Source organism: Pseudopipra pipra, chromosome 3, assembly GCF_036250125.1.
Source record: "Pseudopipra pipra isolate bDixPip1 chromosome 3, bDixPip1.hap1, whole genome shotgun sequence".
Lineage (NCBI taxonomy): Eukaryota > Metazoa > Chordata > Aves > Passeriformes > Pipridae > Pseudopipra > Pseudopipra pipra.
The window spans coordinates 38,105,450-38,132,354 of NC_087551.1; the positions used below are offsets into that span (position 1 = coordinate 38,105,450).

At 35.1% G+C, this 26,905-nt stretch overlaps 1 protein-coding gene across 2 annotated transcripts in view; it reads right to left on the reverse strand.

Moving 5' to 3' along the window:
* FMN2 (formin 2) overlaps positions 1-26,905 on the reverse strand; it is a 158,331-nt gene that overhangs the window by 61,159 nt on the left and 70,267 nt on the right. For both annotated transcript variants that reach the window (XM_064648704.1, XM_064648703.1), the window contains 3 exons: positions 8,298-8,359; positions 578-669; positions 303-432 (listed from right to left, as the gene is read on the reverse strand). In XM_064648704.1, the coding sequence (XP_064504774.1) occupies positions 303-432; positions 578-669; positions 8,298-8,359 (284 nt within the window). The remainder of the gene's footprint in view (positions 1-302; positions 433-577; positions 670-8,297; positions 8,360-26,905) is intronic.

Consider the following 26,905-nt stretch of genomic DNA (forward strand, 5'->3'; position numbering starts at 1 on the left):
TGGAAAGAAGTGATATGGTCACTATGAAGAGTGAAGACTTTGCTTTAACAAAAGAGAGGAGAAGGTACACTATTTTCCAGAGGCTGATATACATTGATGGCAAAAACATGATATAATTCAGTACCAAAACCTAATCTTAAAATTCACTTTGATGTTGAAGTACAATCATAAAATGTTCTATTCCACTATCCTTAAGATTTAATGAGTACTTAAATAGAGTAAAAACTTTTGAAATATGAGTACAACTTAACAAGATTAAATATCAGAAATTTAGAACTACCTTTTCTCAGAGCACAACCTACCTCACACAGTTTCTGTAACAATTCAAGTTTGCGACGGATTGAACAAATGCTTTCTGAAAATGTTGATTGGAACAGGATGCAAAATACACGTTCTGAAAAGTTGGGAATTAGTGAGAGCTCATAGAGGAACCTGTAGGAGTGATTAAAAAAATTATGTGGGTCACTCTTAGTAGGTACAGGCTTGAAGGTTTTTTTCATAACATCTCTACATAGTTTACAACAACAGAGAAAGTTTTCTAAAGAGCAAAACTGCTCTTTCATAAGTATATTCTTACTGTTCCGGCTTATCCAAAGACTTCGCGTTTTCTTTTTCCTTGGATGCCTTGCTATGCTTTTCTATTTTTTCTAATTCATCTGATTGTGCTCTCTAGAATGAAGGAAACAAAGTAATGAAAAATTGTTGTGATTAAAAACCTAGTAAAACAACACAAATAAAGATGCCCCTGTAACAAATCAAATTCATAGGTTTTTCTTTTCTTTCTAGCATCTGCTTGCGGTAAAACTACTTAGTCCATAGAGTGATTTTAATTATAAATAGATCTGATGGAGAACAGAACATCTTTCAAATAATATGGTTGACTACTAGTAATCTGCAAAATATTTACTCATTAAATGATGCACGGGGACAATAATCTTCATTCCCAATTCATTTTCTTTGCTCGTTTATAAAGTCTTTGAATCGAAGGACTGTCTTCATGAGTTGTATTTTCTTCCCAAATCTGTTAGAATGCCTTTGAATGTGATCCGATCTTTAAATATGTATTTAAATAATACGTTTTTTTAAATAAATGAAAATAGGTTTGAATTGTTTACTGCAATTTAAATTTTGTTTGGTATTTGAAAAACACTGTGAAACGAAAAATTAGTTGATTTATAACTGAACTGTCATACATGAGAACTACTGCACATTTCTTTGAACTAAAATAATATTTATTTTTATCTTAATAAGTCAAAAAAATTACATATAAACTGCCTAGTTTCTTGAAGAACTCCGTGGCACACGGGGAAAGCCTCTTCAAAATTCCAATCAATAGAAACACAGCCTCATTTTTTCCTGTGCTCCATACTACAGTGAAATTATTTTTTTCCAACTGTAATACTAGAAAATGGAATGGCATGGAAAGGAATAAAAGTGGAATGGAAATCTCTCCATCTGACCCTTCTTTTGACAGCTGTGGTGGTTTTCAAAATAGATTCAAACTGTGAAACTTTACAGGAATAAAAAAAAAAAAGTTTATCTACTTTTCTTCCTTTAAGAAAACATTACACACATTTTTTAGCTTACTCCACCACAGAACTTGAAGACAACAGTGGAAAATTACATATTAACTACTTAAATAATGGCAAAACATAAGATGGGCTTCACCCGCATTCTTTCTTACATGCTTTTTCATGGCTACCAGAAGAGGTACGGAACTATCTCAAATCATACTGTCAGCTCCATCAGCAACCTGAAACTAGAAAGCGAGGTTTGGACAGTTCTTCTTAGGTTGTTGAACATCTTTTCGTGTCAAAAGGGAGAAAATATGAAGAGATTGAGGAGTCATTCAGCAAAAAACTTCAGAGTTCATCTCATCACTTCAAGAAGTCTGGAAATCATTGCGAGGTCATATGTCTTGAATGTGATGTATCCTAATAATTATCCAGCATTTTTGTGAATGTTCTTCAAAGGTCATCTTCTCTAAAGGAATCTGATCTTGTCTATCAGATACTTCAACAAGAAAATATTGCAGGATTTTTTTGTTTCCAGCAATAAAATTTGTTCTCAACACTAAGAAATTATAATGGTGGTAATACCTGTACCCCAGATTAATAGAATGGCTGGGGTTTGAAAGAAACCCTGGAGACTGTCTAGTTGAACACTGGCATAAAGCAGAGACAGCTAGAGCAGGTTGCTTAATGTAATGTCCAGCCAGGTTTTGAATACCCTCAAGGATGGAGACCTGCATACTTCTCTACGCGTCCTGTTCCAGTGCTTGGATACCCAGTAAAAAACCAACCAACCAAACGCCCAAAAACTTCTACAAGTCTTTAAACCATCATCATGGCTTTTCACCAGACTCACTCCAATATGTCAGCACCTCTTGGACCAGGGAGGCCAGAACTAGACACAGCACCCTAGATGTGATCCCACTCCAGATATGGTCCCACCAGTGCTGAGCAGGTCACTTCCTTTGAAGAGGTTGGTCCTTCCCTGAACTATTGATGTATACTGCATCATGAAGTATAAGCTCTCTAAGACAAGAGGGCATGGTCTTAAGCTGTGCCAGGGGAGGTTTAGGTTAGATATTAGGAAGAAATTCTTTACAGAGGGGGTAATCAGGCATTGGAATGGGCTGCCCAGGGAAGTGGTGAATTCTCTGCCCCTGGAGGTTTTTAAGATGAGGCTTGATGTGGCACTTAGTGCCATGGTTTAGTAACCACGGCAGTGTTGGATCAAGGGTTGGACTTGATGATCTTGGAGGTCCCTTCCAACTCAGCTGATTCTATGATTCTATGCCTTTCTCAGTTAGCAAGCACAAGGGTGGGGCTAATTTACTAGTTTTTAATTTTAGAATACTGGCAGTGGCCCCCTCATAACACCGAGTTTCCTGAATTTCCTACCCCAGTATCAGTTTAGGGTGAGGAAACAAACTTGGGGATTTGTCCTCCAAAGGTACTTTTCAACAAAGTCTCTGTCAAAGCAGGCATAGGACATGTGAATACAATTGCAGTAGTAAATGTTTCTTGAATAATGATATCCTCAGAAGAATTTTTTCAAGATACTAAGATCAGGAAATTTTATCCATTTTTAATCTTAGATTACTCATCCAGAAACAGGGGGAGGACTAGAAAAGATACAATTATCTGCAGACATATGGACTTAAATATTGCACGCGCTGTTCAGCAGAAAGTTGTGGGTTTGGTTTTGTGTTAGGGAGCAGGTGTAAATGGGATATTTCCTCACTTCATCTAGATCATTCTTACCCAATGGAGAGTTAAAAGAGAGCTTCCATTACTTTACAGGTCACTAAGAATTCTCTTGGTAACAGGTGAAATCTACAGATTTTAGAAATTGGAAGGATGCAAATAAAGGCAGCATTTTTCCAGTGGTTGTGTCATCAGAGCCACAGAAGTCTGGGCATGACTTTTTAGGAAGAGATATTTTCTTTATTCAAATTACACTTCAAAAAATTCTTATATTCAATTAACACTTGTAAATTTTTGTAAAGAAAAAAGATCAGCTTTTTGTAAAAGTAAACAAGTTCTCATACTAACACTTTTCAAATTAAGTTCTGTTATTTCTGACCAGTCTGTAAAGTATATTCTCTTCTGTTAAAGTGAAAGGAAATCACTGGAAAATTTTTTCATAACAGTTAAAGAGAAATAAATATTTTAAAAATCAAATGATTATTTGTGAATTCTTTAGAATAAATACTAAGAGTGCTCTTCCTTCTGGCCTTCTACACATAGTGAAATATTAGAGTGCTTATCTTCCTTCTGGCCTTCTACACATAGTGAAATATTAGAGTGCTTATTGCTGTGATAAGCAATCTATTACATACATGCATGTTCAAGCTGTTAATGTTTCCCAACAAATCCCATGGGCAAAGGTTAGGTAGACTCACTATTCCTTATATAAGCCACTATTCTCAGATTGTGTATGCAAAGAAGTAACAACTGTCAAAGATACAAAGGCTAAGCATGATCCACCCATGGGCAGGCTGGAGCAAAATTCGAGAGATGCTTTACACTCTTCACCAAAATCAATAGGTCCATGTATATGCTCCAAGTTCCAAAACCAACTAGAATTTCAGATCACTAATTTTGGCTCAGGTATCCAGACTTCTGATTTATGTGTATTTTAAATTATGATAGAAAAGTAATAAGACCTACATGTCTTCTGCACAGGTATTATTGAACATTATTTCTCAGAATTTTTACCAGTTTGCTTTATGGTTAATGCCTATTTGTTCTCTAATTTACAGATGGATAATTTTAAAAAATCTTTCATATTATTCTCCAGATTTGTGCCAAGAAAGAACACATTCCATAGATGCTTCTCATGAAAGTCATTAATTTGACAGAATTAGCACCTCTTTGAATGATACTGCTATTTATTTCCTTGATTTTAGCTATTACATAGCATCATAAATGGAAAAAATAGTATACCAGAATTCGATATTAACTATATCTAAAATCAGTCAGCATAAATCTGATCCAAATTAGTGCAAAAATATACTTCTTCAGTTTAATTATTTTCCAATTTTTGCCAGAGTATAAACCTACCCTGTGTTTGGTTTTACCAAAGTTCATAAGGGCCCTTTTTCCATCTCACAATATAAATCTTATCATTTTCTGGTTAATTTTTTTTTCCTTGCAACAGAACCTTAACTCTGAGTTTAAATCAGTTTAAATGTATGTAGGTTTTTTTAATTTTGGTGTGATTTTTTTTGCAAACTTGATTTTCAAAGTTTATGTTGCATATTTCAAAAACAATGAGTGATTTGCCTAAGGAATCTTGTCAAAAGTATCTGAAACAATAAGGATATACAGAGATACCCAGGTTAATAACAAATACGTTCCTTTGAAACTGGGTCATGTATCAGAGCTCAGGCACAATTTATACTCTTCACTAATGTTAAGACATCACATTGTAATTGCTAGTTAAAAAAAAAAAAGGAAGTCAGAAGAATTGAGTCTTAGTGGCAGAGAGGAGTCAAGCACTTCAGACTTCTGGATACCTTTAATTCTTGCAAAGGCATTTTGATGTTTTTGAAAGCATTGACCTAAGTCTTTTAAAGATAAAGGCAATGTGCACAATTTACCAGGAGCCAAATTAAGAATGTATACATGTTTCATTTGTGATGTAAAGAGATTTGAAAAGGGCAAATCCAGAGATCATAGATCAAAGATAATTCTTTGATACAATTTGTAATCCACTTTTATACTATTATTTTCATGACCTAAGGAAGACGCAAGCAGGACCAGACGTACCTTGTTTCAGTGATACCTCAGCTACAATTCCAGCTGCTAAGAGGCTATCCATTTTCAAAGTAAACATTCATTTATTTGCAAATCAGTACATTTCCTATCACAACGAACATGTCCTAACCACATACAGCAAACTGACAACTCCAGTGAATTTTATCTGCCTTCTCCCTCTGATTATAGCTGTCACCTGAAAGCATTGTTATTAGTCTGTAAAAGCACATTAAAGTAACCGTTCCACATGTAGTTTTATCTATTAAGGCTCTCCCGTTAAAATTGCCTAGATCTTAATACATAGCTAATTATCAACACATATTTAAACAACTCTTTATAAAATAATCTACACAAACAGACATAAGAGCTATTTGACTTTACTGTACAGTGCTGCAGTGACAAAATCCTTCTCACTTAATGCAATACAACTTAATACTATTAAATAAATTATTGAGGGCTTGGATCTTTGGTGGGGTGTGGGCTTCTTCGTTTATAAAATGTCACTAAGATGTATACAGTAACTTTGTGGTTTAACAAGACTTTAATTCCTCAGTAAACAGGAATTGAGCCCTTGGGACTGTGGCTTTTGAAATTAGGGTGTGTTTAGGTTTGGAAACTGCCCAAATTTCATTCACATTTAAGAAAGGAAAGCACTATGCCAGACACATGCAATCAGAAAAAAATGATTACATTCTGAAGAAAGACTGTAAAACAAATGCTCCCATATGTTCCATAAAGATCAAAGAGCAAGGCTGAGAATTAGGATGGTGATATTTAAATATCCCAGCAAAAAATCCCAATCCAAAAAAATCCCAATCCAATAAATAGACCCTAAGAACTAAAATTTAAGTTAATGGCTACAAAGTACAAGAATGAGGCAAAGGTAACCCCACTTACAACTCAGGATGAGGTTGAGAAATAAGGGAGGAGTCAAACATGCCAGGCTTTCTGGTATAACCATTGCTTACAACTGTTATTGAACAATATTTTTACCATTAGTGAAGCTAACAAGGGACAAAAATGATGTGATGTGTTTTGACAAAAGGCTGAAAGTAAAAACAGAAAATAAAAGTCAACTAAAAAAATACTTCTTTCAAGACACGCTTTTATCAAACAGAAGATCCAGGATTAAAAATCATGTTCCCGTACAAAACTATCTCCAAGTAAACTGAGGTGTTTTTTAGTTCTTTGGTTGGTTTTTGGTTGGGTTTTTTGGTTGTGGGTTTTTTTTCTGTCTTGTACTCAAGCAAATATAATAAAATTGGACTGATCTGTTTTCTATTCAAAGCAAAGAAATATATTAGGCATTCTAACTTTTTGAGTCTTGCCTGAGGTTAACATATAATTTCCTCAATCAGAGTAATATTTCCTAGACATTTTCTGTATTTAGTGAGGGTAACAAACAAAATTAATATAATGACATTTGGTTATTTCAATGAACTGCAAATTTGCAAATTCTCCATTATACTAGAATTATGAAGTATATTAGAGATGAAATTAAGGAAACATTTGAAAAGTACCCTATTAGTACATAAGCCACATAAGAGTTATATTTTTTTAAACCAAAATAAAAAAAATTCTTATTCACTATAAAAGAGGAATGGATGCAAAACCAGATCATGACTGCAGTATCTATTCCATATTTCCCACAACACAGTCTATTGTAATGATACATGTGCAATATATAAAATTACTTCAATTTTTTGCATGCTAAAGAATGTATGCAATGGGATATAGTTATGCTTTGAAGGAGAGCAGATTAAAAATAATGTCAAATAAAATAGCACAGGCTAAAACAGAAATGCTGCAGCACAAGGATGAGAAGTGTTTATAGAGATTTGGAGGTAGTTAGAATAGGTTTCCTATTTGAACATTATCTTTCTAAGCAGCGTTGAGTGAGTTGGTTCTTCAGGGATGAAATAAAAATCCTTCCTAGTTCTTGTCAGATTTTTGAGCTTCTTTTGTTTCATCTAGTTTCTTGGTTTTTTGTAAAGTGGACTAGAGCTTACTCTCTCTTTGGGTCTCAACATGGATTATATATGAGACATTTCATAAATCAACAAATCATTCCAAAGGAGATCACTAAAAACTAAATTCTAAAAACCAAACATCTGAAAGGTGTAAAATTAGTTAACATTATCAAAACTACAACATGAGGGAAATAAAGGATCCAATACAACAGCACACATTGGCCTTCAATGCAATTCTGTGTCTCACAGCTTTACTCTTCATATTTTCAGGTTCTTTGGAGGGTATATAGAAAGCCTCTTCACTCTTTCCATAGCAATTTAGCCAGACCTCCACATCAGGGGTAATACACTCAAAGAATGGGGGCATGTTCAGTGGCCTCATCTGGAGGCAGAAACATGCTTCCAAGATCCACTTTTTTGAATTTGGTACGTGACTGGCTTTGTGAAGTTTTAGAACATGCCTGAGCATATTCTGAATCCCTGATATTACATACCTAGGGCTCAAATGGGGTCTTATTATTACTACCAGACATTTAGGAAGCCCCTGGAAGTTTATACTACTTTTTATTACATTGCCTTAGAGAAATTCTTTTCCTTTCAAAGACCTAAAATTATTTTGAGGGAATTCCTGAAGTAACAATAATTAAAAGCTATAGTTTCACAAATATATTGATTTCTGTCATCAAAACTTTTTTTTTTTAATTGAACAGCATTGTCAATATTAGTGAAGTTACAAAGTGAAGTCAAAGACATGGACTGCAAGGTCTATTCATACTATTCTTCAAGGACTACTCCACCCAAGAAGAAAAAAAAGGAACAAAACTAATTTCTGTTTAGTCATTTAGATGTTGATTATGTTACTTACATAAAAATGTATGCACTATATAAAACACACAATGGCAATTAATGAAATTTAAATGCTTAGTATTTTCATTGCTTTAGGGAAAATAAAGTCACTCCAAGATAGGACGTGTTCTGAATACTACTGATGCAAATTAAAAATACTTGCACATGGACGCACAGTATTCCTACATTATATGGACTTCCTCTGATTACTCACATTCTCATACAGGGCTTGAAGGGTCTCTAGGTCAACCACAGAGTTGTCCAAGTTCACAACAGCTATAAAAAGACAAAAGAAAAAAGAATTAGTTGTCAGGATGATAATCCAGCTGTAAAAGAAAGACTGATCACAATACCCAGCAATAGTTTTTATGACCTACTGGTCATACAGCTTAAGGGTTTTAACTTTATTAACGCCTTGAATAGTGCTATTCCTAGGACTATGACTAGAAACCTGGTAGAGCCAGGTGTCAAGTGTTAAAGAATTCATCTCTCTCCCCCCAAACACACAAACACGATCCCACAAGTATGGCCATAGTCAGAGATCAGAGATAAGCTTTACATCAGACTTTCATGGTCCAACTGAAAGCATTATAAAAATTTGTAAATCTGCACCACAGCCACACACACACACTCACACAACAAAGCTCATTCCTGTCACTGGTTGACTTCAGTCTTAAACTCATTAATCCATAAGTCAGCCAGTTAACTTCAAAACACCTGACAAGGGTCAAGTCTTCTATGCACTAAGCTGACACGTTTAGTATGGATACAAAATATGCCTTTCCTGTTCCCAACCAATTCTGGTGCCACACACATACTGTATTTTTTTCAGCATCAAAAACCCCAGCAGAAGAGCTCAGAGAGTGATTTCTATCTACCTAACCTGGACAAAAAGACAAACCTAAAAATCTTTAAGAGGGACATACTTTTAGGAATAGAACCCTGATTCCCCACTTGTATTAGGAACATTTCACAAGGCACAGGAAATATTTGTGCAAATATTGAAGAATTGTTCTCAGTTAATACAAATAATTATTTTTCAAATAGTGCTTCTCTTACTCATTTTTTTGCAAGCACAGTGACCATTCATTTAAAAGCCAGATAAATCCAACTTTCCTCATCTAGATTTTAAATCTTGAAGAAATTTAGAAGGTTGCATCAAAATATATGTGATGGCAGCGAATAATTTTTAGCATACTGTACCAGTCTTTTTCCAGTTTTGTACTTCATTAATTTGTACCCTTTTTTGTAATGGGCTTTGCACGTGTGTGTGCACTTGTATGATAAACTGAATAATTCCCTAGGCAAGATAAATCTACAGATTGCAACAGATAGAAAACCAGAACTACGTTACTTTTTGCCTGTAAATCTGTGTCCTAAACTGTCACAAAGAAATTCTGTATATACACCTAAAGACTACAGACAATATAATACAAGCTCATGTGTTTCCGATTGCTCTAAAGCATTTAGAGATACCACTCTGAGTCTGGGACTCATCATGTTTCCCCTTTCCAGAGCTGAGACATAGTTTTAGTTGCAGTATAAGAAAATTATAAACAAAGAAGTGTTGCTCTTGATTAAACTAAGCAGGCCACACTGTATCTCTAAGCAGAGCATGAAGTTAACTTTCAGGACTAAACCACAAAATAATCAGGAAATTTTTAAATTTTTCAGAACAAATATTTAAATTGTTTCTTTTCTATTTTTCCCTTACCAGAAAGCAATGTATCAGATAATGTCAATGTAACAGTTACCACTTTTTTCATTTTCTTTTGGGGGAGGGGGCACATGAAAAAGCTGCTATTAATTATTTAAGATATTTTTAAACTTCTCTCCCCCATCAGAGTGTAATAATTATTGCAAAAGAGACTTAAAGATGCTCTGTATACAAGGCACTGTATTATACATTGTATTTAACAAATCCTGTTGCTCAATAAGACTGTATGTTTAAAAACATGCCAAATTTGCCTTGTAGAACTGGAGACTAAAATTAGCACTCAAACAGAAACTGGGTGTAGATTGGTTTGAGAGCTCTACTTTAAGAAAACACACATGTAAAACCAGCTTTATTAAACCCAGAGTATATTATGAAACTCAGTTTGTATTAGCCTAACATTTCAGCACTTTTATGCTTATGCAATGTTTTCATACGCGGACACACTCACAACCCTTCAGTTATTTATTTTGAGTTGTGGCTGTCTTCTCCCTGCTCCACCCCCTCCCCTTTCTTCCAGAGACTGCCTACTACTGCTCTAAGAAATAAGACATAAGTTCCAGTCCTGACTTTTGCTCAATGTTAAGATCACCCACGGATTACTCAGGGAGCAATAGAACACTTTTGTTTGAATGCTTGCAGGAGATAAGAGAATGCCTGGCAAGCACAATGGTGCCAGGTCTGTGTACTTTCAACAAAACAGGTATGTAGAAGAGTGTACATACTTCAGGGAGCTGCTTAAAACAAATCAGTCTGGGACAAGGACATGGAGAAGTTAGCTTCTAGTACATATCCGTCAAGTCCTCTCCTCTCAGGACAAATACATTTCTATATGTTTAATCTAAACATTCATAGATAGCACTCCAATATCTCACTAGGATTTTTCAATGTTCACCATAGGTTTGGTCTTCCCACTTAGGGGGGAATCAGGAGAGGAGCTTCTGTTCCTCGGCAATACTGCAGCACTTTCCTTATGTAGCCAGGCTAAACATGCCCCCTCCCTACAATCAGTGTGACTATAAAAATATCTAACCAAAGGATTCCATATGTGGTGGCAAAATAATGGCAAAACATAGATAAATATTAATTTCCTCGTATGAAAATATTCTTAGCTATGCTACAATTCCAGTATACTTTAATGCAAACAGCTGGAGAAGGGGTTATATTAGTCTTGTAGTCGCTGGATATTTTCACCCAAGTCACTATTTTAGAAAGTGATTTTTTAATTTTTTTTTCCAAAATTGACATTGACATTTCTTGGTCTTGACTGCTATGAAAGTGAAGAATATCTGTTGGTTTTTGCTCTAATAGAAACTACTTTCTTTTAATCACATAAGACACAGGTAGTAAGAACTCATTTGTTCTTACTGTCATATTTCACAGTTCTGCTATTTTCTTGCATTCCTATTGCCACTGCTGCCAATAAAACCACCAAGCCAGCACCAGTTTCAAGCCTAAATAACTTTACGGTATTAGAAGTCCATATATATAATTTTCTCTATATATACAAATATATACATATGATTAAATCAGATTCTAACCAAGTATGTCCAGATACACACAGAAACATGCAGAGAAAAAAATTAAAATAATTACAAAATAATATTTTTTTTCTTTTTAAGCTAGCCATGGTCAATAGATGGATGATTATAGAAAATCCACCCAGTAAAATGAGGGGTGGAGGATCAATCACAAATGATTGCTTGATACTGTAAAGGACAGAGGAGAAGAAGAGGTTTCAGAGGATGTGTAGCCAAATTAAAGGATTTGGGAAACTCTTGCTGGTCTTAAACTTTCCTGACCCTGTCACTGTTTTGGGCACAATCTACATGGAAATCTAAATTGGTACTTTTGGGACAGAAATTATATCTTATTATCTGACTGCAGAATATGGAAGGTTTAGCAAAATGGCAGTTTCCTTTTGATTCTGTATTTCTACAATATAAATGGAATTAAAAAATATATATGCAAACTCACAATAACAAAGTCAACTTAGATACTAGTTTGAAACTAGAAGGACAAAAAGCACATGCAGAGGATAAAGATGATTTTTAATAATATCAACTAATTTAAAAGTATAGAAGATACATCCCCTGACAGGAGTATAATGTTGCTGCTAAAAAAGTGAGATTAGTGTAAAGCACACAATCATATTCAGAGGAATATCGGAACTACAAGAACAGATAGATCTTCTCCCATATACATAGAAGACAATTTAGAATAGAGACAAATTAAAAAAAAAAACCCAAATAACAAAAATAATAAAAAGCGCAACCCAAACCACAAAAAAATAAACCAAACACAATGAATAATCACCGCCCACAAGTCTTCAGAGGAACACAGTAACCAAGCCATCAAAAAGATCAAAATTTTGCCAACAAATATAATCCTGAAGAGGAAATGTATGAGAAAACACCAGCAGCAGGAAGGTAAAGGATGCACAGTGGATTTTCAGGAAGACTGTCAAAGGAAGTAGCTGTATTTTTTCTTTGTAAGACAAATCATTGCTTTTGATTATTCCTGTATCTAGGGTCATGTGAAATACCAGCTACCACTAAAGCAAAATTGATAGGCAATATAGACACAGCAAACCTACACTTGCCTGTGGCTATGAATCTCTATCTACCAATAGTACCACATACATAAACTGTAAGAAAAAAGACAACTTCCTACAGCTAGCCAGTCCTTGGAAACTATTTCATTTCAAAGTCCAAAACTTTGGAATTTCTTTTTAAAATGAAAAGGTCAAAATTCAAAGTTTCCCACTGAGAAGAACTCCAGGAAGAAGAAAAAAGAATTATCAACCTTTTAGATCCAATTTTTATGCCATAGAACTCTCATCAGTGCAATGTTATATATTTTCATGAAACTTATATTCAGTCAGATGCTTAGTCTTATGCCTTCCCTTTTCTCAGAGCAGTTTCAAATCACACTTCATATCTCTGGCTTTTCCAAGTATGCCTCCCAAGATTTTCTGTCTCTGGACTCTAAACTTAAGTGACTCCTTCTTGAAATCTCCTGGAAGCACTGCTGTCTACCAAAAGACTGACTAAGCATTTTCCAAATCCTACTTGACTGATAAAAGATTACAGTTTAACTCCTCAGAAAGAAGCAGTAGCTGAAGTAAAACCACCTCCAAACCTGTCCTGCTGTACTCAGATCCATCTTTCAGGGAGACAAACAAGCAAATCACCCACCCAAGTTCTTCATGCTTATTTCCACTTCAGTGGACTTCTCCAAAAACCAAGTAGTATCGCCCTAAGAGGCCATTCCTTTTTCCTCCTGCACATCTTTCCCTCTTCACTTTTACATGTGCCCTCTTTCTCCAGAAGTGCATAAAGAACTTCCACAAGACTTCACATCTTCTCTATCAAATGGCAGCATACAGGTGGTCAGTACAGCAAAATACAAAGGCAGACTGATTCTTCTTCACTGAGTAAAAGACCTCCTACTTCTACAGCAACTAATCACAGTACTCTGGTCACACAGTTCTGCGTGTGGCACAGATTTGGGGATTTTCACAGCTGTTTTGCCCATCACGTGACTCTAACAAGCAAGCTTAAAGGATATTGAGAGGTTACAACTTCCATGGTACTTTTTCCAGACTTTCATCCCCGAATAATTCTGTTCCATGTTAACACTTAGACCATCTATATCCCAGGAATATTACCCCAAGCTGAAGAGTGAAAGAAACAGAAAAGGCATCAACCAGTCTTACAACAAAAAAGGACTTTGTTGTTATTGAGAACCTATATCAATATATATAAACATATATATATATATATATTAAGACTCTGTACATAAACAGAGTCTTAAAATTACTACATAATTTTGGGCATACCTGTAGCATTAAAATTCATTCAACCAAATTTTATGATATATATTAATTTTCAATTATCTAAAAAAGATATTTGGAAGGAAAAAGAGGAACATAAATAGATGAGTAGGTCCAATGTGTCACACTGTATGATCTTCCTTGAAGTAGTATTTCTGAGGTAATTAAAAACAAGAGCTTCTCTAAGAATAATGTACAGGCAGTAAAGTGCAGGTGGTCCAAATCCAACAACATTCAAGAACTAACATACTGGTAAAACCTTAAACAATGGGAAATTCTGATGCAAGAAAAATAAGTCAGATAGTATATAGGCTGATCAACTCATGTTTCTGATAACAAATTACAGAAAAATAATAGATAATTTTTTTTTTGTTCACTGACTACAAAATGGAAGCCTTCATTAGAGGAAAATCCAAGAACACCACACATTCAAACAGAAAACAGGTCTCAATGTAGACAATTTCACTAGGTTCCTTGGAATGACTGAGAGACAAACCGCTCAATTCAGATGTAAAGAAAAAAACATCTGCCTCAATGTTCTCATCAACAAAAGAGCACAGAGAGCCTCAGAAGATGACTAAAATGCGATGGCTTCCTTTGCTGCTATAAAGATTATATTATGATGTAATGTCAAGGTTCTTGAGAAGTAAACCCAGATTTACATCCAACTTACTATTTATATTTAAAAATAAACTAAGCTGCAAAACTCGCAGTCTTTTACTGGTTACATAGTAAACCCACAACTTCAAAAATTCATATCCTTTGCTATTTTTGTTGTTAGGGGATTTTTTTCTTTTGTTTTTTCACCCCCCCCTCCCCCATGTGAATTTATTGGCATCTTTCTTCTAACATTCACAAGGTCATGTTTTTATTGGTGGTACTTCCAACAATTTGACAAGTACTGCTATCCGCTCGGGATTATTCTTTATCTTACATAACAGTAATGTGGATCTCCAATGCAGAAAGCTAAATCCCAAATGGACCTCTTCGAAATAAATGTTGTGCTTACCTAATAATGCTAAAACCAAATGTCCCTGTGTTAATGGAAGCTGCAGCAAACACACAAGGGTCATGACTGTGTAATTTTTCTCAGAAAATAAGTGAAATAAAAGAATTTTTAAACAGGAGTATCTGGACTTGCACAACTTGCAGGGAAAAAAAACAAACAAGCAAACCAAAAACCCCACTGATAATGGGTAGGTAGGGTATGACTACACTGGGTAGAGTTAGCATAAATGAAAAATTTCACATTATTATCTACCTTCTTGCCCTCAGTACTTTTGTGATATATTTATCTATTAGCAAATACTCTAACATTCTCAGGATGAAAGCTCTGAGTGCACAAAGCACAATGGAGATTGGATCTTCAACACAAGTACATACAGCATGGATCAGAGGCAAGAAACAGCACTTAGAATGCTTGCACACAGTTTTACTGTGGCAGTAATTCACCTTGATCTAAAGCTTGTGTAAGAAACCAGAACACTAAACAACATTTCCAAGCAGAAGCCATACATTAAGATGACCTGTTGCGCCTTTTTAAAGGACCTAAAAATTTTAAATACTTTCAAGAATATGCACTCATATTTCTAGGAAGCAATAAAATAAGAATCAATTAAGCAAGAATATGTGTTTCCACAATGTGAAGTAACAGAGGTAGGAAACTTCCTTGAAAGGAGTGAATCTTTAGTACGATTATCTCTCATAAACACAATTCAATTTTTAGACACTTGTCCTTAACATTCCTGTTCTCTAATTTGTATACCTGATAAACAAATTGTATCAAGTGCTTTTTTACATACATGTAAATATATATTCATATATACAATAAAATATATCACTAGATTTTATATATAGCTGAACATAGTTGATATAAACAGTTACATTACAAACATTTCAAACAATTGCCTACTATGTTAAGGACAGCAGTTACTGATTAAGTGAAGTCTAACTTCATACACCTATACAGTTTGTTTATAAAGAGTGTGCAAGTTCAGTTCATAGAGAACACATATATATTGTTTGACTCAGTATGTCGCCTTCTTGTCTAGGCAGGAAAAAAAACGTGGAGAGCAATGCTGTAATCCTTTCAGAATAAAATGTTTAAATACAAACATGATTGCCATTGTAGACTGTTTAATTTAGAGAGATTGTATTTCAGTTCTGGTTTTGAGAGGTTTGCTGATTTGACTATAGAGAGTACTTCAATGCTTATCTTAATTGTTTAGATAAGATTTGTTTGAATTTGGCAGGTGAAAAAAACATGGGTGTGGGATATAGGGAGATTGAGAAAAGATTGGCATTTTACCAGATTATGCTTATTTTAAACTATAGTGCATAGAGGAGCAAACAGTCTCAATGAACCTGCCAGGGGCTGGTCATTGGGAAGTGAATTTGAAGTGCAAGACTGACCGGCAGGATTCAAGATCTTCAACAAACTGAAAAGGATTACTATGAGAATGCCCAAAACACTAATTAAGGCTTAGCATAGTACAAAAATGCAAATTATATAGGGCACATTTAAATAAGTTAAAAAATATAATTGTGCTTTATGCCTATACTAGGGGGTTTTGTTCACTAGGCAAACTTCCTGACCCTCACATGTATTTTTAAAGTGTTTCAAGAACAAGATTTTAATATAAAATTAGTATTAACATATGGATATATTTTACATGTAAGAAATTCTGTTGCAGAAAACTAAATTACTGCTATAAAAAACCCAATGCTGTTCACTTTTATTTCAACAGTAGCTTCTACTAAGTTTTCTCACTTTCTGGTTAAGATAGTCCAGCATGGCATAGGCATTTCATTTAGAGGTTCTCAAATAAACTTGTTATACCTGTCAAGTATGTAACTTTTTTGTGAGAAGACTACTAGAACATAAAATCGGAGGAATATATTTTGGGGATGTTTATGTAACAGTATATATTTACAGTGCACATTATAAAAACAAACTGTACAAACATCAGCTGCACAGGCACATATGCAGTAGATCTGACATTGTGTATCAATCTGCCTGCAGAGAGATATGATTTATAGCTTTAAATTCACGATTCAAGTGACATAAAATTTGGGTTTCCTGCATGTTAGTGTTTGACTTTTCTTTTAGATTCACAAAGGCTCAAACATTTTTCAATCTCTGTTTGAATTATATTAAGACCAGGAATTCCACAGGCTAATTATTGTACCAGTGATAGTGTAACTGCAAGGTGTTAGCAAGGCTTGTTTGGAATACAAAAAAGCCTTCAGGGTTTGAATGAATTGAGACTTTAAATTATGCATGGATTTTTTCAGAATTCAAATTTGCTGACTTTTGATTTAATTCCATCTTATCTATTTTTATTAGAGTAGCTCACAGTCAACAAAGCCATGGCTAACTCTGAGTAGTCCAGTCCATAAACAAAGAGAAGATTTTTCTTTCATGCTTTATGGATCACATTCTAAATTATAAGTATAAACAAAGAGCAGGAGGAGGAGGAGGAAGAGATTTATTTGGAATCATCTGGTAGTGAATTTGATAAAGTTATCAGGGCAGATAGCTAACACACATTTTTTTTTTCCAAAACACAGATTCTCTACATTAAACAGATAACTTGCGATCATAGTTTTTTTTTTTTGCTCTCAATTTACCCACAGTTAGTACATAGTAATGGAGTTCCAGGTGTGCCCAGTTGGCAATTTAGAACACTTACATTAAAGTACTTGTCAGCACTAAATAAGCTGATAAATGCCTAGCTCATAGATCTGAAAATTTAATTGGTCTTGAAACAATACCAGAAAGGAGAATATCTTAGACTTTCATAGCAATCTGCTGTCAGCTTACTGCAAAATAACTGTATCTTTATCAACACTGAAAAGAAAGATACTAAAAATAGTGATTAATCCTCAGGGAAACCCATGTGGCAATGCAAATGGGAGAGCTGCCCTTTCCTGAGCAGACTCAAGCTTGTCCTAAGGCCTGTTTTGATTGTACTTGTTGCAATTATGATCAACGGTTAATGTAACACTCCTTGTCTCTCAAAGAGTGACTAGAAGTTAAAACAATCTTTGGACTAGAGCTACAATTGGTGTAATATCAAAAAGACCAACAAAGGAGGCAGCAGAATAACCTCAAGAACTTGTTTTTCTGTTGAATTGCTTGATCTATTTAACTTTTACAGAAGAAAGTTAAGAAGCAACCTGATTACACATCTGCATGAGAAGATATCTGAAAGTAGATGGTTTTGTAATTTCACAGACAAAAAGCAGGGAAGAATGAGGGGTACTTGTAAATTAATCTGACAAACTGACTATGGAAACAGCATTTTAAGTGCTGAAAGTGAGGGAAATTTACCTTCTGAACAATGTTTCATGGGATACATTGGCTTCTCCATCATTTAAAGTATTTCTATGAAATTCTAGACTCACCAAAGTCAGTGGCAAAACTATCGGCAACTTCAAATAAAGCAAAAGGTTGAAGGGTCAGAATTTCAGCTGGAATTCAAGATCATTTATACTGCTAAAATGTTCATATTTATACAGACTAATAGCTTGCGGCAGAAATTAGCAGGCAGTATTACATGACTTGCCTTATTTAGCAGCCAGACAATGCTTAGAATGTTGTTTCTAAAAATCTGGAGTTGAGCGGCTTGTTTGCCCTTCGCTAGGTCTCTCTGAAATACTCTACTAGTCTTCTGTAACATCACCAAGCCTAAATCATTCTACATGGAATGTTGCTACCCTTTGATGATTTACAACAGAAAGTACTGCAAGTTCTTTTAGCCATGAAGACATATAATTATTCAGAAACAAGCTTTCCCTGCTTATGATTCAAGCTAGCCAGTTGTGTGTGATATTGGTATCCGTAGTAGTAGAAATAGTTAGGAAATACTACATGGAAACTTACAGGGATTCAAAAATCAGGCAAAGCAAGTCCCATTTCCCTGTAATTGCTGTAAAAGCAACTGTTGCAGTCACAACTCAAAATACAAATTTTCTTGGTCAAGAATTACAAACACAAAACATTTGAGAGGTTTCCTTTCAAAAGCAAATTTCTCTTTCCTTCTGTCAGATGGTAGTATCTCACTGAAATAAAATTACATACTCTCAATTTTTGTCTCCAAATCAAATTAAAATTTTATTTTTGGCACAGCAGAGAACAGTTTAGATGTAGCCTGGTATTCTACATGTCTGCCCTGTCGGATGTCTGGATAGACACCAGGGATTTCATCGTACTAAGGCACGTTAAGCCTTTCACCAAATATTCTGAAGTTACAGTACTAAGGAGCTACAGATGCTAAGAAAGTGATGTAATGATCTTGTGATATTTAGTCCATGTTTTATGTGTGGTGGTATTATGAAAATAATGCAAAAATATTTTTGGCTAGGTAGATGACAAATTACACAGCTTTACTCATTCAAATCACAATACTGTGATAGCGGATTGCAGAAGGATGCATGTTTATGGTTTAAGTTCCATCTTTTTTTTACACTCCAAAGTGTTTCTCAAAAGCCGGTATTAATTCCAGGAACAAAGGCTGGGATAGCAACAAAACCAAATGCCCACGTATGCAGAAAACCAAAATAGATACAAGTCTAAGAAAAAAAAAATCAAATGTTATTTGGAACCACATATGTGTATTTATTTCAGAATCATGACTAGATTTGGCCTACTGAGTACTTTGAGATTACCAGAGGCACTTTGTATTACTTCAGTTCAATGACATCAGGCTATATTTTGTCTCTAGGTGGCTAAAGCAATCACAACTTCACTAAAATCAGAAAACGCATTACAATGAAACAGATCCTAACACCCATTGCTTGGGGAGGTTTCTTGTGAAACAGCAGAACAGAAATAACCCTGATCTTTCATTGCCTACGGATAACAGAACAAAAAGAAGAGCAATAAGTAGGAGAAATCCAGGTACCTCTTAAAGTGACAGGTACAGAAACACCAATACACTGGCTCCAGCATGGGAAACAGTGGCCTCTCAGACTAAAGGTTGTGCCATTTTTGCAGTAGAAAACCGTAATTTCCCCGGCACTCTTTCTTACCCTCCCCTATCATGGATGATGAAGGGATACAGCAAGCAAGTCACTGTACCTAATCTTCTCATCATGCTTTCTCTTCCTTACACGCGGAGCTATTCTGTAAAGGAGGCTATTCACTGGGTGAGGAGCACACCGGGAGGCACGGCGGGACACCGGGGCGAAGGCGCAGCGCGGGCGGCGGGGCAGCGGCTCCGCTCTGCCGAGAGCCGGGACGGGGTGTCCCGGGAAGGGCGCACGGAGCTCCCGGCAGCGCGGGCCGCTGTTGCCACCTGCTGCCGGGAGCGGGGACCCGGAGCCGGCCGTGGCCGCGGGGGCTCGGCCGGGGAGGCGGCGGTCGCCGCGGGGTGGAGGGGGAGCCGTGCGGGAATGGACCGCTGGGGGAGAGCCCGCACGGCGGCCCAGGTAAGCAGAGCTCGGCGGATAAAAGTCAGCCTGTGCGTACGGTGTGTTCCCGTGTAGTTTCCAAGCATCTAACATCCTCAAAGGGCAGATTTGTATTTCCTGGTGGATTCCAAATGGAACAGAAGGACGATAGTCGGTGTGACAACTAATAATGCAAGGTTGTATGTGGTGCCTTAATGGGTTACAGCAGAAGAATACTGAAGGTAGCACTAGCCGGTCAAGATAAAGCAATCGGCTGTAAAAGATCTACAGCATTCCCTACGGAGGGAGTTCATGTCTAAATAGAAAAAACACTGTTAGTGCCCTATTACAGATCACTCAAGAAGCATCTTTGTGATGACTTCTAAACAGTAAAGGCTGTAAGGCAATATGCAATGTAGAAAACGTAATAGCAGAAGGTTTAATATATTAAGTGTATTTTTTTGAGCCATCATGCAGTCTAAATTTTAGGGTACTACAGTCAAAAAGCAACTCAAAGTAACTAGGCAGATTCACCAAAAGAGGCAAAGTTACTCTTGATCTGCTTCTGAATAATGTAGAAAAGAGTTGGTGACACCAAACCAGACTTTAACGAAATTTCTTTATAGGACAAGGGAAAAAAATTTTTAGAAGTAATACTGTAAAATTAGATTTTATAAGCAGGAATTACCTTAAAATGAGAAGATTGTTTCAAGGCTAAAAAAAAGATTGTAGGTCAGAAGGAAGCTTACAGACTCTTCGTTAGAGGCACAGAGAAAAAAAAAGTCAACTGATAAAATTCAAAAGCACCACTTTTTCTCCCCTTGTTTTTTCACATCCCCAGTATTCCTACTCCTCAAAACCCCATATATGGTTAGGTAAAAGAGCATAGAGGACACCTGTAAATAAAAGATATTATTTAAAATTGGAAATCAGCCAAAGAAAATAAAAAAGCAAAGTCTTGTAAGTTCAATGTAAATTGGGCAAGAACAAAAAGGTCTAAACCCTACTTGCCAAATGCATAAAGCTAGTAATGAAACTACTTTGAAAGACATCAGATGTATGAAGCCTGACAGGAAACAGCTGAACATGCAGATAATCTGCCTGTAAAGAGAGCACAAAAGAAAGAGAATCAGAAAAGGTTAAACAAAGTATTTGTGTTAGGTTTCACAACCACAGGAAAGGTCAAAATGGTTCTCAGACAAGTTCTATACTTCTCAACTCATATGTTTTGGACACTATCTCAAACTGAAGAAGTTTCAGAACACACAAACCAAAACTTTAGGAGGATGCTGGAAACTACAAGCCAGAACAGCTTTTCTTAAACAATCAACAGATAAACCAATGTAATGGAAAAGCAAGGTAGCACATAATTTTGTAGCACTCACAAGCAACAAATAAATAGTGCTGCTTTAATGGAGTGCCCGCGAAGGCCCAGGTAAGAATGATCAGATTGGTACTGGTTTGTAAAAAACACACCTAAGGCTTCAGAAAAATTTATGCTGTGATGGTATAAGAAGAAAGGTCTGCTTTGGTTAAAAAACAACAACAACAGCAAAACCAAACAACCAAAAAAGAAACAAACCAAACTTGCTCGAAAAAATAGTAAATCAATACAGAAATGAATTATTAGTTTTCAAAGTACAAATCTGTAGCAAAGAAGTCTTACTACGAACTCTGCAGGTTACTGTGCTGTTTAATGAATGTGAGGTGTTAATGTCTGCAGATAGTAACACCACTTTAAAGCTGACTACAAACACATACATGATGATGTGATACCTTGGCATAGACCTATGGTGCACACAGATCTTGAAAGCAGTGTGCAGAGCCAGTCACCTCATTGGCAAAGAGAAGAAAGTACCTGGATTGTAGACTAGTGACAAGGAAAAATCAAAAGAAAATACAATGTGTATGAAAGTTGTTCCAAATAAACTTTTCAACTTGGAGAAAGAGCTACTTTCAAAAACATTAAATAGAGACCTATAAAAATTACATAAGGACGTCAGGTACAAAGCTAGATAGATCTCCATTTGATCAAAGATAACATATAGCTTTAATTGCTCTTTTAAAAAAGGAATGGTAAGAAAAATACAGATATAGGTACAGTGAATATAAAAAAAAAAAGAAAAAGAAAAAAGGGATTCATCTTGCAAGTTTTTTTAAATCCTCATTTCAAATACCTTGTGTTTAAATTAGATTACCAGCTATATACATGTAAGTGGCATTAATTTTCAAGTACAAATTTTTTGTGTCTACAAACATATTCAAACCTAACACACACATGAACAAATCACAAGTGAATTGTTGTGGCAAGCAAACTTTTCTTCTAAACCTTTCAGTTTAAAAAAAAAAAAAAAAGGTGTTACTGCATTATTGGAAGGTCTTAGTCCACTAATAAGTGTTTCTTAATTTTAATAATGCTAAAACCTCCATGTAGTTCAGCATATAAGAGTATGACCAGCGGAAAATACTTCTGCTATGGAAGAGAGACAAGGTGGTCTTTTTCTCCTCCCCCGCACCAGATTTTTACATGGTACTAATACTAATAGCACACATTTTGTTGCTTTTATGCTTAGAATTCTGTAATCATCCCTCTTCTGAGTGAGTACACAGTACATAAATGAGAAATAACAGTACTGCTTTTTTTTTTCTTTTGGGAGAACAGAACTTTCCTGAAACTTTCCTCTCAAATTTTCAAAGTTAGGTCTGACTTCCAAGAAAAAAATTAAACTGTTTCAATTGAAACAACAGACAAACAATGCAGTTACATTTTCTTACAAAACTTCTCTATTAAATTACATTCATATGTTCCTAACAACAACAAAATTTTTAATTATCCAAACTATCCAATGTGGCAGTAATTAGTTTCTGCTGATTCAAATATTGTGAAAAAACTCAATATAATTTTATTCATTTAAAACCCAAAACTTAACTTCTTTAAAAAGCATTTTACATTACAGAAAAATGGTTTAATTTTATAAATTTGTTTTTAAGTGTAAATTCCAAAGAGATATATTACATAAAGCATTCAGTTTCTTTCTTGACAATAAGATTATTCCTGTCCTTCATTATCTTGATGCATTGCACATATATTAAAAGAAAATTATAACCAAGATTGTATGTTCCCCTTAACAACTGCTGCTATTGCTTTATTGGCCTCTGGTCACTGTGAACTAAACTTCAGAAAAACTCAGAATATAGAAAGAAGACTTTAAATACTAAGGGCAAGCTTTCAGGGCCTTTACCCACAGCTCAGCGGTTTATGCCACATTCACTGGAAATCACACCTGACTCCAAGAACCTTTGTTGTCCTTCACCCCTAACTGCATCTGGTAGGAGTGGCCAAACTAGGGCCTCAAACTCACTGCTCAATACAGAACATAGTGGGCATACTGACAGCATCAGAGCAACAAAAACATCTGCAGCAATACATATGTGTGGCACTCTAATTTAACTCTGGTCTGTCTTTTATAGAAGTAATTTTCTGTATTCCATTGTTTTCCTTACCAATAATTTCCCAATAGGAGCTTGTAAAGTAATTATAAGCAAATAAAACTCATAAGCATACAATCTAACAGCAGGCATAATGTAATGAATATGGGAGCATAAAGCCAAGAAGAAATAGAGGAACAAGACTGAGAATTATGGTGTGAAGTTCTGAGGAAGTGGTAGTTCACAAGACTGAAAAATGCAGAACCAAACCAATCTTTACTTGGAGAAGTCTCAGAAGAATCTAAATAGATGTTGGAAAGGTTACTGGGGGGAAGCTTAAACCATATTCTTTTAAATTTTTGTTTGTCTGCATGCACAATATTTGATTAAGAAAAAAAAAAGAAACGTTTAGAGAATTTAAATTCTCTACTAATAAACCAGAAGTAACAGGTAAAGTTTCATACTTTATAATGAACCTGTACTGACTGCAATCACTCTATCCATTATTCATTTAATAAATAACGACAGACTTGCCATGTGACAGAAAAAACCTTCTGTGTATCTTCCTACACCCAACATTTTTTTCCATAACTTAAATGGACAGAAATAATGATTTTGGGAAATTCTAAAGCAATCTTAAAACTAGGATTCCTTTCTAGTATAACGGTGGCCTAAAAACTTGATCTAATCTTCTATTGTTTTGTTCCCATAACTTGTTTAAACCGTAAAATGTCATTTGGGAAGATACTGAAATATTTGTCAAGAATGGGTATAATGAGATTCAAATGATTGTGCTTACACACATATATTGTTGTTAGGATAAATAATGCTCAGATCACCCCTGGATCTTCCATAAAATAAACTAATCTTGAGTATTATTTTCCAGATATTGAGTCATTCTTTCTGGATTGCTTTCCATGTAGAGCATCTCATGAACCCAGACTACATGACAATTCAATGCGTGAATAATTCCTGCACAAAACACTGAAATAGTGCAGCGTAAGAGACATTTTATCATCTTTCTCAAGTGAAATCATTTAGTTAAACCTTTGACAAAGTCTATTCTTGCTCATCATTTCTATGTGTCAGTGTGAGCTGTTAAGTAAGAAAACAAAACCCAGACTTTCTCATGTTCTTTTGTCACTAATAGCTAAATACTAAAGAATAAACATTTATTTTTCTTACTAACATTTAAAGTATGTTCACTTCCTGCACATCTGTCTTGAATTCAGGGCAGAAGATATCTTTACTGTTCAAAGTTGTACTGCTGTATGCAGAACAAACTTTGCCACAGATACAACTTCCAGTAAAATAATCTCTAATCCCAATTACAGTGTTAGTCTTTACCAGCTGTTAGGTCAATATGCCTACACTTTGTTCCCTACTACTATGTTCCCTATTACATTCTTATATATAATCTCCTTTTCTAGTACCACTGACCAACGAGTTGAGGGTTGTAATAAAAAGCCTTCCTTTCCTCCCTCCCCCCACCACAGTTATTAGGGTGGGACAGGTAGCTCCATCAAATTCTGCAGATTACCAGTATCTCAGAGAGGGGGGAAAAATTACTTATTAAATGAGGATATGAGAAGGTGGTCCAAAATTCAGAGGCAGAAATCTTCAAACTATTTCCAACAGAACCAGGGCAATCACAATGTGGTATGCAAAACCCTACAGAAATATAGTTAGAGTATTGCAGCAATACAATGCCTGAAATGACAAACCCTGTTAAAAGAAACTTTCTGAATTGGAAACGTTTACAGACAACTTCAAAAGACAGAGAACTGCATATGTCATTTTTGACAGACTTTTACTTTCAACAATTGCAAGGCATGCTCAGAATTAAGATGATGATTTTGGTGAAGCAGAGCTTAATTTCCATATAGGAAATAACTCCTAGATACAAATCTCAAAGTGTAATAAATGTAATATCTAGTTGCCTGAAATGCAAAATTTGTTTTTTTTTCTTGGCCGACATCTTCGGTTTCATTTTTTCCTTCTATTTTTTCACACACAGAGAAGAAGTTTTTGCTATTCTTACAGCACTTAATGAGAGCTGTAAACACAGAGGAGAATAAACTGTATAAGCAAGGGGACTGGAAAAGTTCCTGACAGTCCTATTTTCTGCAAAATAGTTACAATTTCAAACAGTTGTTCCATTTCAAGTGCTGACAGATAACTTGAACAAAAAGAGATATCTTATTTACAAGACATGGTCCCTAAACACAGACACAGGCTTAACATGTATTTATATTTTACTATATAGGGTGTTCATCAGAGATTGCTCTAAGAAATTAACTGGAATCTTTTTGGATCTCTAATTTCTGCATAATTGCATCTCTGAAATATTATGAAAAAACCCAAAAGATTAATGTTAAAACTCAAGTCTTTTCTCTAAGAAGAAAATCTGAACTATAAAGGAAAAATATGAAAGAACTGCTTGTTTGGCATTTCTCAAACTTTGGCCATATCATGCAGCCAAATACAGCAATATCTCCAGTGGGAATATAATACTGGATAAAGGATATTTGTGGTATAGTGAAAATACAAAAGCAAGCAAAACGCCTGTATAAAGTGTTTTGCACAGTTGATAGATGACTGCAAAAAAACATGCATCAGTAAAACATTGTGTGAAATCAGAGAAACCACGAGGACTCATTTTTGTACTAATAACATAGAAATGGCACTGTGACTAAAGAGACCAACATTTCTTACAGTTCTAGCCTTTACTGCATAAAATAACTGGGAGTTCTGTTAGCAATTAGAATCTACTAAAAAAAACCAACCATAACAACAAAAATTAATCTACCCTACCTTAAAGCACTACTAGAAGAGATACTAGAGTTCAGAAAAAATGTGCTCTGATTATTACTTTTTTCACACTTTAAAAATATTTTAAGAGCAGACAGGGTCTGGGAGTTTGTCTTACTAAACCTATTTTCAAAGCAAGAAGCAGACAAATGAAATTCTACAAGCAGACACTTAAAAAGGATATCATTGAAGAAATCTATTTAGGATGTATTTCAATATCATGAGATATTTCATGAAATGCCATCTGATCACACATGCATGAAAAAGTAGCTAAGTGTTCAAGATTAGTTAAGAAAATATCTTAAATGATGCACATGTTCAAGATTTCAAAACAGTCTTTCATCAAGGATTATTTCTTACAGACAATAGTTCATCATTGTTTTGTATCTTAAAAAGCAAATAAAAATACACCAAAACCACCAACCAAACAACAGAAAATTTACAGGACATTAAATCAACATTTGACCAGGTCTCAACTTAAAATTTTAAGATCTTCATCTAAACACAATATGATTTAAAACTTGAAATCCTAAATTTATTAGGTGAATTAGTACCCAGCAAAATTTGTTTCCCTTCTGTTCATGTACCATTTTAAAATATTTCTAAAGAACTAGAAAAAATCCTCACAATAACATACAAA